Here is a 17217-nt window from a genome sequence, read left to right as displayed (position 1 = left end):
GTATTTATGGAGAAGTTTTGGTTTTATATCAGGCGTCAGGGAGAGGGTGGCTAGATACTTGAGAAGGCATTCAAGAGGTGAACTTTCAGGGAGGGATGAGGAGGCTCCCATGGCTAAAGGACAGAGAAGGAGACAAACAGGGGAAGACGAACGGAGACCCTCGGACTGGGAACAGACCACAAGGAGACCAAGGGCATCCCTGATGATCCTTGGTGGTCTGCGGAAACTTGTATACGAGTCGGTTTCTTAGGAAGTGTGGGTCGTCATCCAGACCTCTCTAAGAAGGCAGAGTGCCGGAGTCACGAGGAACCTAGTACTAGGAATTTTCAGCAGAAGGAATTTTTGGCAGAAGGAACGGATGGAAGGAGGAGGGGGAAAAGGGAGTGTTCTCATCCACAAAGGAGTCACTTCTTTTATGGCTGTTGGAGGAGGGGCCTGAGGGTCCGCCGCAGCTGTGAAGGCCTAAGGCGGGGAGAGTTCCCCCCTCGTCCCTGAGCGTCAGGGCCTTGCTGGACGATCACGGTCAATGGTGCTGCGATAGCTTGGGGAAGAGTGGCCCGCTCCGGGGGAAAACTTACCCAAATGCCAAAGAGGAGTGGTGAGTGTGAGGAGCCAGCGCCAGAAAAAGAGGACAAGGGCAAGCTGCTGCTTGTGTCGGGGGAAGATGGGGCCCAGTTGGGGTGTCCCGTCTCCCGGGTTTCGGCACCAATGAAAGGAAAGGAGCGACACACAGCAGCAATTCACCGGAGAATTCCGCTTTATTAGGGAAAGGTGCTGGGTTATATCGGAAGGGGCATGGGGTGATTGTGGTGTTACTTCTACGGGGCTGGTGGCTATTGGCTAGGTGCTGGGATTAGGGGGGCAAGGGGTGATTGGGGTTCAGATGGCGCCGGCGGGAATCGAGGACCCAGAAGAGAAGCAGGAATTTCGCCATCTTATGGGTGGGGGCCCTTCACAAAAATATGTCCACTTAGCAAAACTTTGAGGTTTTAGGTTACTACAAAGATTGTCCAGCCATATGTAGGAATACCCTCTTACACACTGTAACACACAATCATTAAGAAGTTCACTTACTACACTTATTTAGTTCACTCATTCTTAACAACCATGCTAGATTACTTACAAAACCTTCACTAAACTTGACAAAATCAAGCCTCTCTTTAAGCATTCTTTTCTTTTGAAAGAGTTAAGCCTGACTATATTGTGAAAGATAAATTTCTGTCTGAAGGAGTCTAGTCTAAAATCTCCCAATGTTTGAGGATAGTTATGAACTTAATAAGTAGAATAGATTTCCAATCAAAGGATTTAAAAAACCAGTTTCATATTGTAGTAGTCCACAGGACTTATAACTATTTTCATTCCCTGTGGCAAAAGAAATTTAGCTGCATAACCTTATTATATAGTTTTCTCTGGGGCCAAGCCTCTCTAATCAGAACATTTGAATTGAGGCCAGGCTTGCATGCAGAAAATAAGGCACTTTTTTTCAGGTTTTGGGGATCAAATTGCTCCCAACTCTTCAGAATGCATGCCAGAGGCATGTCAGCTTTAAACTTGAAGAGGATGCTCCCATGTCTGAAGTTATCCTGGATGAGCCCCCCACAAATGATGCCAAGGTTCTTGTTCATGGAGTCGAAGAATGAACCTCACAAATGCTCAAGGTAGGAAAGCAAGTGAGAGGCTTCCATTTAGAGACAAAATGAGAGGACAGAGCTCCTGGCTCATGCCAGGAGGGGAAAAGAGCGTCCCCTAAACATCTTTTAAAACATTATCTCTCAAAACTAATATTACTAGTTAAGATAGAAACTTTGTTTCATACAGAAAACATTTTCATGATGGAAAGTTTTAATACCCACTATAAAAGCAAAAATCAAGCAGTACAGAAGTTTTACAGGAAAAACTTAATCTACCTCTAATTCCAGACCTTATCCCAATCTCCAGATATAACTGCCATCAGCAGGAATTTTCTCAAAAGGATTTTCTATGCATTTACACACAATTGTACTAAATGGGCTCCATCAGTAAATAGTGAATCTAATTTTGACATCAAACTTGAATCTATTACTTAAATATCTATGTTTGATTGTTTTCTCTGCTAACGACAGTCTTTAATGTGTTTTCTCTGGCCTTGAGCTTGTCATTCATGTTTCACTTCTGGGTCGGCTATAATTCATCTGCAGGTAATAATTTCAAGAAAGGGACATAGAATTTACATTTTGAACCTTTGTATATGTGACAGTGTTTTTCTGTGACCTTCATATAATTAGGGCAAGTTAGCTACATATCAAATTCTTGGGTAGACATCCTTTACTCCCCAAAACTAAATAAACAGCTTTCTGCTGTGTGGTAGAGTACATCATTTAAGTCCCTGCCTGGTGCAGAACAACAGATTTTGTATAAATGTAAAGTTTTTGCATTGCTGACCTTCCAGATAGTAAGGAAAATAACAAAGTACCAAAAAAACAAAGAAAAAGTTTGCCAAATCCCTGAGTAGTCACTGCTGAGCAGAGGAAGGAAGGGTTTTCTCTACAGGCAAGTGCAGAGTGGGCGACTGATGCCCAGATTCAGCCCTATTACATGAAAGGAGCCAGGTGGTCGGTCCTATGTCAGTTACACCTCCTGGATCTCAGAAGCAAACACATCCTCTCTGGAGGAAAGAAAATATCCTCAATCTTCACTCTCACTTTCCCAGAGATTAAGACCAACCAAAAATTACAAAACAACCCATTACAAATGAGAGTCAGTACAAAGAACACTTGGTTTGAGAACAGATTAAAGATGGCGATGTGAGAGGAGAGAGAGAGGCTTCCTCCTAAAACAGGATACAATTAGAAAATATAGTTGGTGCAACTACTCCTAAGAGAGTAAAAGGAAAGAAGATGGCGTCAGACTGCACACATCTGGAGAAAAGAGCAGACCTCACCGAACGGGGTAACATACCACAGCTGTGGCTCCGTGGGACCCAAGCCCTTACCCCACCCCAGCTCACCGGTGGGAGGAAGAGAAACGGAGCAGGAAGGAAGTGGAAGGCTTGGGACTGCTGAATACCTAGCTCTGAAGATCTGCTCTGGGAGCACAAACCTACATTTCATGGTGCTTTCATGAGACTCGCATGACTACGGGGTTGGAAAGTTAATATAGGCAGAGTTCCTGGGGAGACTGGGATTCTGGCTGCTTGTGGAAATCTGGGATCCATATCCGGCTGCTCTGGGACAAAAACGTATAACTGTGTGCCTGGCCCACTGGATCAGGCAATGGAGACAGGCACAGTAGCAGGGAGGTAGGGAAGAGCTCTTTCCTACCCCCAGGCACCAGTACCGCTCCCCTGTGACCCCTGACATTGCTTAAGGGGCTGAGCAGCTCCAGAGACTACGGCTTCTGGACACGAGAGGGCACCATGTACAAACACGCAATGCCAAAGGAACCTTGTCCAGAGTAAAATTAGTAATACAACTCCCGAGAAAGATTTAAATGATATGGACATTGTGACTCTTCCTGAAAGTGAGTTCAAAATAAAAATCATCAACATTCTAATGGAGGTACGGAAAGACATCCAAGAACTCAGGAATGAATTCAGGTCAGAGATCCAATCATTGAAGAGCACGATGGAGGGTATTAAAAGCAGGTTGGATACGGTGGAGGAGACAATAAATGAAATAGAAACTAGAGAAGAGCAATACAAAGAAGCTGAGGCACAGAGGAAAAAAGGATCTCTAAGAATGAAATAATATTGAGAGAACTGTGTGACCAATCCAAGTGGAACAATATTCGTATTATAGGTATACCAGAAGAAGAAGAGAGAGAGAAAGGGATAGAAAGTGTCTTTGAGGAGGTAGTTGCTGAAAACTTCCCCAACCTGGGGAAGGGGAAAGTCTCTCAGTCCATGGAGATACACAGATCTCCCAACACAAGCGACCCAAGGAAGACAACACCAATACACATAGTAATTAAAATGGGAAAGATCAAGGATAAGGACAGACTGTTAAAAGCAGCCAGAGGCAGAAATAAGGTCACATACAAAGGAAAGCCCATCAGGCTAACATCAGACTTCTCAGCTGAAACCTTACAAGCCAGAAGGGAGTGGCATGATATATTAAATGCCATGAAGCAGAAGGGCCTGGAACCAAGATTACTTTATCTGGCAAGATTATCATTTAAATTTGAAGGAGGTATTAAGTTATTTCCAGATAAGCAAAAGGTGAGAGAGTTCACCTCCCACAAACCATCTCTACAGTCTATTTTGGAGGGACTTCTATATATGGAAGTGTTCCTAAGGTGGAATAGCTGTCACCAGAGATAATAAAACCACAGTAAAGAAAGTAGAACAACTAATTACGAAGCAAATGGAAAATTAAATTAACTATCCTCAAAGTCAATCAAGGAACAGACAAAAAGTACAGAATTTGATACCTCATATATAAAGAATGAAGGAGGAGAAATAGAAAAGAACCTTTAGATTGTGTTTGTAACAGCATACTATGTGAGTTAAGTTAGACTCTTAGATAGTAAGCAAAGTAACCTGGAACCTTTGGTAACCACGAATCTAACACCTGAAATGGCAAAAAGTACATATCTGTTGATAATCACCCTAAATGTTAATGGACTGAATGCACCACTCAAAAGACATAGAGTCACTGAATGGATAAAAAAACAAGACCAATCTATATGCTGCTTACAAGAGACTCACCTTAAACCCAAAGACATGCACAGACTAAAAGTCAAGGGATGGAAAAAGATATTTCATGCAAACAATAGGGAGAAAAAAGCAGGTGTTGCAGTACTAGTATCAGACATGATAGACTTCAAAACAATGTAACAAGAGATAAAGAAGGACATTACATAATGATAAAGGGGTCAGTCCAACAAGACGATATAACCATTATAAATATACATGCATCCAACACAGGAGCACCAGCATATGTGAAACAAATACTAACAGAACTACAGGAGGAAATAGAATGCAATGCATTCATTTTAGGAGACTTCAACACACCATTCACTCCAAAGGACAGATCCACCAGACAGAAAATAAGTAAGGACACAGAGGCATTGCACAACACACTGGAACAGATGAACCTAATAGACATCTATAGAACTGTACACCCAAAATCAACAGGATACACATTCTTTTCAAGTGCACATGGAACATTCTCCAGAATAGGCCACATACCAGGCCACAAAAAGAGCCACAGTAAATTCAAAAAGATTGAAATCCTACCAACCAACTTTTGAGACCACAAAGGTATAAAACTAGAAATAGATTGTACAAAGAAAGCAAAAAGCCTCACAAACACATGGAGGCTTAACATCACGCTCCTAAATAGTCAATGGCTCAATGACCAAATTAAAATGGAGATCCAGCAATATATGGAAACAAACGAGAACAACAAAACAAAGCCCCAACTTCTGTGGGACGCAGCGAAAGCAGTCTTAAGAGGAAAGTATATCGCAATCTAGTCATATTTAAAGAAGGAGGAACTATCCCAAATGAATAGTCTAATGTCACAATTATCAAAATTGGGAAAAGAAGAACAATTGAGGCCTAAAGTCAGGAGAAGGAGGGACATAATAAAGAATAGAGAATAAATAAATATAATTGAGAAGAATAAAACAATAGAAAAAAATCAATGAAACCAAGAGCTGGTTCTTTGAAAAAATAAACAAAATTGATAAACCTCTAGCCAGACTTATTGAGAGAAAAAGAGAATCAACCCACATCAACAGAATCAGAAACAAGAAAGTTAACATCACCATGGACCCAAAAGAAATACAAAGAATTTTTAGAGACTTCTATGAAAAGCTATATTCTAAGAAGCTGGTAAACCTGGAAGAAATGGACAACTTCCTAGAAAAATACAAACTTCCAAGACTGACCAAGGAAGAAGCACAAAATTTAAACAGACCAATTACCAGCAAAGAAATTGAAGCGGTAATCAAAAAACTACCCAAGAACAAAACCCCCGGGCCAGATGGATTTACCTCGGAATTTTATCAGACATACAGAGAAGATATTATACCCACTCTCCTTAAAGTTTTCCAAAAAATAGAAGAGGAGGGAATAATTCCAAACTCATTCCATGAAGCCAACATTACCATAATACCAAAACCAGGCAAAGACCCCACCAAAAAAGAAAATTACATACCAATATCCCTGATGAACATACATGCAGAAATACTCAACAAAATATTAGCAAACCGAATTCAAAAATACATCAAAAGGATCATACACCATAACCAAGTGGGATTCATCCCAGGGATGCAAGGACAGTACAACATCCGAAAATCCATCAACATCATCCACCACATAAATAAAAAGAAGAATGAAAACCACATGATCATCTCCATAGATGCTGAAAAAGCATTCGACAAAATTCAACATCTAGTAATGATAAAAACTCTCAATAAAATGGGTTTAGAGGACAGGTACCTCAACATAATAAAGGCCATATATGATAAACCCACAGAGAACATACTGAACAGTGAAAAGCTGAAAGCTTTTCCTCTGTGATTGGGAACAAGACAGGGCTGCCCACTCTCCCCACTGTTATTCAACATAGTATTGGAGTTCCTAGCCACAGCAATTAGACAGAACAAAGAAATGCAAGGAATCCAAATTGGTGAAGAATTCAAATTGTCACTTTTTGCTGATGAAATCATATTGTACATAAAAAACCCTACAGAGTCCACTCCAAAACTACTAGAATTGATATCGGAATACAGCAAAGTTGCAGGATACAAAATTAACACACAAATCTGTGGCTTTCTTATACACTAACAATGAACTAATAGAAAGAAAAATCAGGAAAACAATTCCGTTCACAATAGCATCCAAAAGAATGAAATACCTAGGAATAAACCTTACCAAGGAAGTGAAAGACCTATACTCTGAAAACTATAAGACATTATTAAGAGAAATTAACGAGGACACTAACAAATGGAAACTCATCCCATGCTCCTGGCTAGGAAGAATTAATATCGTCAAAATGGCCATCCTGCCCTAAGCAATATATAGATTTGATGCAAACCCTATCAAATTACCAACAACATTCTTCAATGAACTAGAACAAATAGTTCAAAAATTCATATGGATACACCAAAGACCCCGAATAGCCAAAGCAATCCTGAGAAGGAAGAATAAAGTTCGGGGATTCTCAGTCCCCAACTTCAAGATCTACTACAAAGCCATAATAATCAAGACAGGTTGGTAGTGGCACAAGACCAGAGCCACAGACCAGTGGAACAGAATAGAGACCCCAGATATTAACCCAAACATTTACGGTCAACTAATTTATGATAAAGGAGCCACGGACATAGAATGGGGAAATGACTGTCCCTTCAACAGATGATGATGCTGGCCAAACTGGACAGCTACATGTAAGAGAATAAAACTGGATCACTGTCTAACCCCATACACAAAAGTAAATTCGAAATGGATCAAAGACTTGAATGTAAGTCATGAAACCATAAAACTCTTAGAAAAAAACATAGGCAAAAATCTCTTGGACATAAACATGAGTGACTTCTTCATGAACATATCTCCCCGGGCAAGCGAAACAAAAGCAAAAATGAACAAGTGGGACTATATCAAACTGAAAAGTGTCTGTACAGCAAAGGACACCATCAATAGAACAAAAAGGTACCCTACAGTATTGGAGAATATATTCATAAATGAGAGATCTTATAAAGGGTTGACATCCAAAGTATATAAAGAGTTCATGCACCTCAACAAACAAAAAGCAAATAATCCAATTAGATAATTGGCAGAGGAGCTGAACAGACGGTTCTTCAAAGAAGATATTCAGATGGCCAACAGACACATGAAAAGATGCTCCACGTCGCTAGTTATCAGAGAAATGCAAATTAAAACCACAATGAGATATCACCTCACACCAGTAAGTATCGCCACCATCCAAAAGACAAACAACAACAAATGTTGGTGATGTTTCGGAGAAAGGGGAACCCTCCTACACTGCTGGTGGGAGTGCAAATTGTTCAACCACTGTGGAAAGCAGTATGGAGGTTCCTCAAAAACTCAAAATAGAAATACCATTTGACCCAGGAATTCCACTTCTAGGAGTTTACCCTAAGAATGCAGCACTCCATTTTCAAAAAGACAGGTGCACCCCTATGTTTATCGCAGCACTATTTACAATAGCCATGAAATGGAAGCAACTTAAATGTCCATCAGTAGATGAATGGATAAAGAAGACGTGGTTCATATACACAATGCAATATTAGCCATAAGAAAAAAACATACTACCATTTGCAACAACATGGATGGAGCTAGAGGGTATTATGCTTAGTGAAATAAGCCAGACGGAGAAAGGCAAGTACCAAATGATTTCACTCATATGTCGAGTATAAGAACAAAGGAAAACTGAAAGAACAAAACAGCAGAATCACAGAACCCAAGAATGGACTAACACTTACCAAAGGGAAAGGGACTGGGCAGGAGGAGTGGGAAGGGAGGGATAAGGGCAGGGAAAAAGAAAGGTGGCCTTATGATTAGCATGTATAATGTTTGGGGGCGCATAGGGATGGATGTGCAACACAGAGAAGACAAGTAGTGATTCTACAGCATGTTAGTATGCTGATGGACAGTGACTGTAATGGGGTTTGTTTGGGGGGACTTGGTGATGGGGGGATTCTAGTGACCATAATGTTCTTCATGTAATTGTAGATTAATGATAAAATGAATTTAAAAAAATTTTTAACATAGAAAAGAAAATAGAACACTTGGTTTAGAGCCCGAAGGACTTCCAATGTTAGTATTGTTTGTTAGAAAATATGAAAGAATGGTTTCTGAAATGTTTAAGCCAATTAAATATGGAGTCACAAAAATGAGTAATCAATTCAAGACATCAAAAATGTCCAGGACTGTGAAGTTTGTTTTGTCCAAAACAAAATAGCATGTAGAGTTTCTCAAGAAGTTACTGTTAGGTAAATGGGTTAAATGGCACATGGGTTTCCTCTGTTATATTTTCCCTTGATTTTTTAATATTATTTATTCTTGAGGCCAGAAGTCCGAAATCAAAGTATCAGCAGGGCCACGCTCTCTGCCAGCTCTGGGGAATCCTGCCTGCCTCTGCCATCTTCTCTGGTAATTGCCAGCAATCCTTGGTATTCTTGGCTGGTAGCTACATCATGCCAGTCACATGACCATCTTTTCCCTGTGTGTCTTCACACCCTCCTTCCTCTCTCTGTGCCTCTGTGTCCAAATTCCCCTTTTTAAAAGAACACTGGTCATATTGGATGAGTGCTCCCTCTAATGACCTCATCGTAACCTGCTAAAATCTGCAAAGACCGTATTTCCAAATATGGTCACATCCTGAGGCCCTGAGGGTTAGGACTTCAACAGATCTGTTTTAGGGGACACAATTCAACTCATAACACTTTCTTACAAAATAAACACTGGGTACTGCTGGTTTTACAGATTAGTTTCACAAAACTTGTAGGACTTGAGCATTCCACAGTTACACGAGTGTTGTATAACTACCCAAAAGTCTAAGAGGCCGATGTAACAGTGCCACGAAACCCAGGTGAAGAAAATAAAAGAATGGAAATTCAAAGTGAGTCCTCCCGAGGAGCTCACTGGCTGGACACAGCCGTATGGATGCGTCTTAGACACTTACTTAGTGTGGGGTGACAAAGGGAAGTTGCAGAAGACCGTCCATGTAGCAACTGGTTCTGAAGTTAAATCACTGAAGAGTACATTCTTCAGGGAGACATACACAAAAACAGCATCAAAAGGAAGGGATAATAAGGGTCATTGTCAAACAGGCTGTGTTTTGTGAACTCAATATAATGAAAATAGAAGTAAGAAATAAATCAAAACAGAGTAAGCCCCAAATCAAGACTAGCGGTTACCTTGTGACGAGGGGAAGTCAGGAGAGAAGCCATTGGACTCTGCACCGCGGTGGGCACAGTAGTGCGATGCCTGACTCTTGGTGGTGAATTCATGTTCACTTCATAACTTACAGTCATATAACATTATTTTCTCTGTCTCTTTAAAATTCTCTTTCCAATTAAAAAAAAACATACATAGACTGCACCGTTGCCATTGTGGAAGTTCGTGGTCACGTGACTTGGGGCTGTCCCAGGTGACCGAGACGTTTTGGTCAGATGGTTACAGGAGTATCCTTACTCTTGTAATTTAAAAACGTTGCCAGGATGTGCCTAGGTGTAAACAAGTATGCTGTTAGAAGTTCTAGCAATTTGGTTTGCAAGCATTTAGGCAGTAGCCATGCCATCCAGGTAGACAACTTGAGGAAATAAGAGCGGCTCTTTCCCTTCCTAAGAGGGCCTACATGCTCATTTTCATTCTCGGAGCAAAAGATGTTCCTATTGATGAAATTCAAATTAACTTCCATTAACATAGCTGCCCTATGCCTCTTCCCTTTGGTCCCCACCAAGCCCAAGCCTCACCCTGGAAGAAGTCGGCACCTGGGCTCAGTCATTCGACCAGTTAATGTTCACTCCGGCTGGAAGGAACGCTTTTCGGGAATTCCTCCGAACAGAATTCAGTGAAGAAAACATGCTCTTCTGGATGGCGTGTGAGGAACTGAAGAAAGAAGCTAATAAAAATGTTATTAAAGAGAAAGCAAACAAAATATATGAAAACTACATTTCTATCCTTTCTCCTAAAGAGGTATGTGCCCGCCAAAAGGGTTTCTCACAGGAGGCTGTTGCTGAAACTGACTGATTTAAGCCTTTGGTCCCCTGGCAGTTTAGCTCCTCCAAAATGCAGAAAACGACTCTACCCACTCTTCTTGGTTCTCAGATGCATTTGACTGTGGTCCCGCCAATGGTCTCCAAGTGTCCCCTAAAATCTGTGAAAGATGTTGTACAGTTTTTCCACAAAAGTATCCATAACTTTCATCAGATTCTCTAGAAGGGGGAGTCTATGCCCTTTATTGTAAATACTGTTTAAAAATATTACACCCTGTAAGCATTTAAGTAAAGTTATCCTTTTATTCTGAGCAAATGCTCACTGACAAGTCTCTTTTAGGTAGAAATAGCATCACTAATATGAAACTGATATTGTAGAGGTCGTCCCCAGCATGGCCCTTTCTTACATCAGAATTTACCAGAGGAGAGGAATCAACCAAGTGCGCATCTCTCAGTCTGTTCCTTAGAATCTAGAATTTAGGAAGTTGGTTCGTCTCAAAACTAATGCTGTGTAGCTTCAGTTACAAAATCACTCATTTCCTCCAGTGTGCTGCTACAGATAAGAAGTTAAGAAGGGTCCCTCATGTCAGGTAGTTCACGGGCAATCCAGAGCCTGTCCTAGGGGCTGGTGAAGTGGGATGGGAATGAGGAGCAGGCTCTGGAAGGGGCCAAAGGCAGACCAGGGATGATGAGAAGGGAGTTACCAGAAATACAATGGGATGAAGACATCCCAGAGGACCGGACCAGATGGCAAAGGCTAAAAGCAGGCAGGGGTGTGGCAGTGGCTTCGGGGCCAGCCTGAGGTTTTCTGAGAAGCCCTTGGATATTAACCTGGTTGGAGCATCACATTTGGATTTTGAAAGGCCAACATTGCTGCAGACTGGATTTGGAAGACTAGAGGCAGAGGCTGGTTAGAGCATGAATCCAGGAGTCCAGACAGGACATACCGGGGCCCCACCTGGGCCAGCTGAAGAGAAACCTGAGGAGAAGGGTTTGATCCGGGTAAATCCCAGGGTTCCAAATGCCTCCTCCATGTCTGCTTCGGGCATAGTTCACTTCAGCTGGGCAGACAGGATGGTGACATACACCCAGAAAGGCAGGAGGGCTGAGTTTGCTCACTTAAGTTTGTGAAGGTGGAAAGAGATTCAGTTGACAGACACATGAATATGGAGTTCAGAAAGTTATTTCCATTTGGATTAACAAAAAGGATGAGAATTTTTTTCCTTTAAATTATGGCTTACACGTATTTTTACTTTGTCATGGTTTTCCTTTTTATTTTTTAAGGCAAAATTTTTCAGCACTGTCTTTTCAAGTATTACACAACCAAAAACATCTTAGAAAAGTTGTGAAGCAAAAATGATATAAGAAAAATGACCCTTTCCTTCACAAATTTAAGATTGGGGTCAGATTCACTTGGGTTTGAACCCCAGTTCTCTCATCTAACAGCTGCATAACCTTGGGGGATATTTCGGAAGCTTTTTGCACCTTGGTTTCCTTATATGTAAAAGGGAAAATCACCTGCCCAGAGTTTCAGAAGGATTGAAGGGGGGACAGGCACCTGGCTGCCAAGACATCTGGCCCAGCAGCTCAGGGGCATGTGCTTCATGGGGAGGCTGTGAGGAATGAAATGGTTCTATTTGTACCCCAGTTGCTGGTGAACTGGAGAATTTTGTAACATTTTCCCCAACAGGGCAGGAGCTTTCCTCCTCTTAGCTGACAGTCTGTAGTGAGTCCCCCACTTTGGAAGGAGCTGTGTTCCTTAGCTCTGGACCCTTATGCTCTAGAATCTTCTCGGAGAGAGCTGCCTAGTAGTGAGGGTGGACTCTGGAAGAAGTTTGGGGTGTAGGGGCCACAAAGGGAATTTCCTCTTCATCTGGTTGGGTGGGGAAGGCTTCTGGGTTAGAATGAATCTAAAGCAAGACCCGCAGAGGTGCACTTAGGCAGACAGAGCAGGGGAAGCTTATTCCAGACAGAAGCAGGGGCAGGCTAGTCCGAGCTCCTCCTCTCTTTAAATTCAAAGTGGAAAATTCCAAATTCTTTAAGTTCTTGAGTGCAATAGTGAGGCAGAGCTGGGGAACGAGTGGAAGCAGATTGCAAAGGGCCTCCTAAGTCTAAATTTGGGACTTGTAAGCTTTGGACTTGATCCTGAGAGCAGCCACAAGGCAGTGCCAGGCATGAAGCTGGAATGTCAGCACGGAGTTTGCAGGTTAGAAAGGTCCCTCTGGCCAAACTGGTGTGTGGAGAGGCACTCAACTGAAGCAGGAGGTTAGGAGGCTGGCGAACAAATGCAGCAGGTGACTATGGGTGACCTCCATGGCCGTGGCAGAGAGGAGGGAAGAGGTGGACAGACTTGGGAGGTGTTAAAGAGATGGGGTCACCAAGAATTTGTAATAGAATAGAGAGCCAGAGGGAAAAGGAGGGGGAGCAGGATGCAGAACTGGGTGGAAATAAGTAATTCTATTCCTTCACAAGCTAAACAAGGAAGATTTGGAAATGTTGGGAATTTGTGTTGAATGTTGGGTTTCCTTGTGTAGACAAAGGGGCTTCCAGGAGGAAGGTGGGTATACACCCAGAAAGATATATCACGAAGTCAGTGTTTCATGAGTTAGCTACTTGTATTTTTAGTTTTCTCTTAAACAATTTCCTGTGCGTTGCATAGCATTCAAACTGTCCTGGCCTAGTGGTGCAGAGCTGGTCCAGCTGAGGCTCTTCGCACAGCAGAGAACACATGTGAGCTGATGTTTGCAGTTTGGCCCATTGCCTTGTCTGTCTGGTGTCCTGCGGGAAAAGCCTGAGCCTGGCGGCTTGTGCTGGTCTGTGAGGCAGCTTTGTCCAGGGTGAGCGGAACATCAGCATCGGGAGAACCCGCATCTCCAAAGGACTTCTGAATCCCAAGTACTTTAAATGAATTCTCCTTAAAGGCTCCCCAGCTACCGCCCTCACCCCTGTGTAAGGAGGAGCTCATTAGGGCACCGTTTACTTTGCCAGAGGCCCCACACCAAACAGTGACAGAGACGGGATTTCAACACTGGGCCGCTTGAGTCTGACCCTTGCACCATGCTTCTGAGTCAGCTTCCGCTTCATCAGCTGGCCCGGCACTCGTTCCCGGAAATCTGCAGCTGTTCTAGCTGGCTGCAGCCCGCGGCCTCCAGTTTTAGCCCTGATGTCATTAGGAAGTTAGCAAGGGGTAGGTCTATGTACCCTACATGTACTTTGAAAATATGTATTATTTTCTTTAAAACAGCACACTCATTTTAAAGAAGCAACACAGCATTTTCTGAAGCAGTGTGAGCCCCACCAACATCACCTAGAACTTGTAAGAAATGCAAATTATCAGGCCCCTCTGTAGACCTCCTGGGACAGAACTCTGTGGGGGAAGAAGTTGGTGGGGGCAGCAAGCTGTTTGACAAGGCTTCCAGGGGCTTCTAATGCCGCAGAGATTTGAGAACCATGTTCATCGTGCATTCAGTTTCTCTTTCAGCAGTTCAGATTCTTGGAAGACCTTGTTTGGTTTGGAATTTTTAAAAGGCAGAACAAGGTATGGGAGTTTTGGATGGATTTCCAAAGAGAAACATATTTAATACAACTCTTGTTTGCTTCTATTGACAGGTCAGCTTAGACTCCCGAGTAAGAGAAGTCATCAACAGGAACATGGTGGAACCATCCCAGCACATATTTGATGATGCACAACTGCAGATTTACACCTTAATGCTCAGAGACTCATACCCTCGGTTCATGAGCTCTGCTCTCTATAAAGATTTGCTTCAGTCCTTATCTGAGAAATCAGTTGAAGCATAGGATGTTATCAAATATACTTATAAATAAAACAATAAAAGAGCTCATGGACTACATCTAGTACAAGGAATGTAGAGGTAGTATCTTCTGCTGGAGTAATAACTTGGGCCATTTTAATAAGATGCTTCCTTCTACAGAAGACTATATAGTCACAGTGTAAAACTAGCCACCTGTAATGATAGTTCTGAAAAAAACTGGGGTCTGGCTTTCTTAGAAAGATAGTATATGTACATGTACCATAACAGTAGCATGTCCTCAATCACAAGGGATACACTTGAAGACTCCACACTGCCTGCAGCATGTAGACCCACTGGAGCAAACGGGACAGGTTTGTTTTGCATGAGACTGGTACCTGATTACCCTCCTCCCGAAGAAAAGATAGCAAGTGCATCGCAGCTACTCCCTCTTCTGTCTAGTTCATTTTTGAATATTTCACTTACTGCCATTACAGGGCCCAAATTCCCATTTTATAAAGATGCACCACTTTAAAAATGGTGTTTCACTTTGTTGTAGAACACGTGTATGTAGGTACATATGTGTGTGTGTCAATACATGGTAAGTGCAAAGCACTGTGCTCTTCAGTGGGTCTCAAGCATTTGGTAAGAGAAGTAGTGCTTAGAAAATTCTTTTGTTTAAAAGTTACCATTTTATTATCAGAATCTGTGAACCTGAAGAATGAATTTTAAGTTCATAACTTCGTGTTCATAACATTTTCAAATAAGCCTATTTTATTATTGAAAGAAATATGGGCATTTTCACTCGAAAAATAAAGCACAAGAGTTTTATCTCCATCTTTATTTTTTTCCACAGGTAAATATTGGAGAAATAGAAGATTAACTAAGTAGGGATCGACACAAGATACCTTTTAGCTCCCAGGCTAAGATTTTGTTTTAGATCCTACCATTTTTGTCATGGGACAACGGAATCACTTCACAACTTACAGGCAACATACTGGTTTGTAGACCTAAGCCACCCTGAAGAAGTCCTTGACTAGAGTGAATGGGAGGGACATCCAGAATCTGGAAGAGCTTGAGGGGCGGGTTAGAAAGTAACCTGGAATAGGCCCACAGGCTGCTTCAGCCTTAAAGGGGGCAGCCGTCCTCTTGCTCGTCTCCCTCCCAAGCAGGCCCCTCAGCCTGATGCTTTCTTTAGTACTTCTCAAGCCCCCTAAGCCCCTCACCCTCATTCCCAGTAAAACATCTTACATCCTTTACTGTGAAAACTGCACCCCAACCCCCAACTTCCTGCATAGCCCATAAATCCGTGTGCATAGTGGTTTGTTCTTGCCGCCTTCACCCTTGGCCCAGAGAATACTAACCTTCCCTCCTTTCCAGGGCGTCAATCGTGTGCTTTTGATCCATATCGTATGGTGTCCTTTTTAGACAAAGAGGATGGAATCATTAGGGCATCAACCTTGCCCTCTGGTTGTCCACATTCCTGCCAGGGTGACAGGTGTGCCCATGGTAGCGACGGTGCAGTGTAGCAGGTGCTGTGATGGGGAAGAGCCCACCAGGGAAGCCCTGAAGGGCTAAGGGAAGATTTCAGCATAAGTGGCGCCACAACAAATCTATAGCATGAGAGTGTGTGTGTTGTGGCAGAGGTGTGGGAAAGTGTCCATGATTGGGGCAATCCCGAACAAGTGCAGATATGAGGTCACTGTAAGACAGGATGGCCAGGAATGGACTGGATGGAGGGACACGGGAGGCTGAGATTTTAGGCTGGAGTATGGACTCAGGATTTTCCAGCAAATGGATGGATGGGATTGCCTGGAGAGTGAGGGCATGGAAATGCTGAGGGTAAGTCCTTGCAAGGATGGAGAGAGGCAGGTGCATTCCAAAGGAGTCATGGATTCGCCTCCTCAGTACAGGTAAGAAGCAAGCCAGGGACATGTGGGGACATGGCAGCAACTGAATGGGAGAGCTCGAAGGGGCGGTGGTATGTGATGGTGAGTTAAATGCTGACCCAGGATTTCCCCCACCCTCCTGCACCGTCACCTTCGCCGGGACTTTCTCCCGTACCATAAGCATCCCTAGACCCCCCAGCCTGCACTGCGCAGCTGCAGTCCTCCGTTCCTTTCTCATCCGATTCTCACCACAGCCCACTCTTGCCATCTCGTTTCCTCACCTCCCCATTCACCCCTCAAACTAAGGCCATGCTCCAGCCTGCTCCACACAGGTCTTGGCCGGCCACGTCCACACTTCTGCCTTGGCCTCCTCGGTGGACTGCTTAGCTTCCTGATGCCTTAGCCAGTACCGTTCTTGAAACACCCCTTGCCTGTCTTCTAAGATGCTTTCCAGTTCTCATCTCTGTCCGTGTCCTTCCAGGCAGTAAGGACACAGCAGCCAAGGGCCTTGGGCGCTTGAGCTGCGCTTTCTGTCACCCCACTTCTGTGTGGTAGTGGCACTAGCTTTTCAGGGCCAGCTTTCTCTGAGGAGTTTGGACGTTGGCTTGCTTTTCCTGCCAATCCATATGATTAGTCTCTCTCATGTCCCCTTTTCATTGTTTAAATAACTGCCAATACAGTCGGAGCTACCAAATCAGGATCTGCTCTAGACTTTCTCCAGCACCTCAGAATCAGCTGCCGGTTGTTCATCTCCACTTGTGGATCCCACAGGTAAGTGAGACCCGTCTCGATTTTGACTTCTCATCCCACTGCCTCCTTGACCAAACCCGGCCCCTGCCTGTGTCTGCAGTCACTCAGCCAGTCAAGTCTCCTAGGCTCTTATCTGGGTGTTAACTGATTCCTCCCTTTCTCCT

General features: G+C 43.1%; 1 protein-coding gene across 5 annotated transcripts in view; it reads left to right on the top strand.

The window, feature by feature from the left end:
• The window catches only part of LOC118929739 (regulator of G-protein signaling 20-like), a 118526-nt gene extending 104021 nt beyond the window's left edge, over positions 1–14505 (top strand). For all 5 annotated transcript variants that reach the window (XM_057498079.1, XM_057498081.1, XM_057498078.1 and 2 more), the window contains 2 exons: positions 10411–10645; positions 14275–14505. In XM_057498079.1, the coding sequence (XP_057354062.1) occupies positions 10411–10645; positions 14275–14463 (424 nt within the window). In that variant the 3' untranslated portion in view covers positions 14464–14505. The remainder of the gene's footprint in view (positions 1–10410; positions 10646–14274) is intronic.
• Positions 14506–17217: the final 2712 nt, after the last annotated feature.

This window comes from Manis pentadactyla, chromosome 3 (assembly GCF_030020395.1).
Source record: "Manis pentadactyla isolate mManPen7 chromosome 3, mManPen7.hap1, whole genome shotgun sequence".
Lineage (NCBI taxonomy): Eukaryota > Metazoa > Chordata > Mammalia > Pholidota > Manidae > Manis > Manis pentadactyla.
This window is presented reverse-complemented; position numbering and strand designations above follow the sequence as displayed.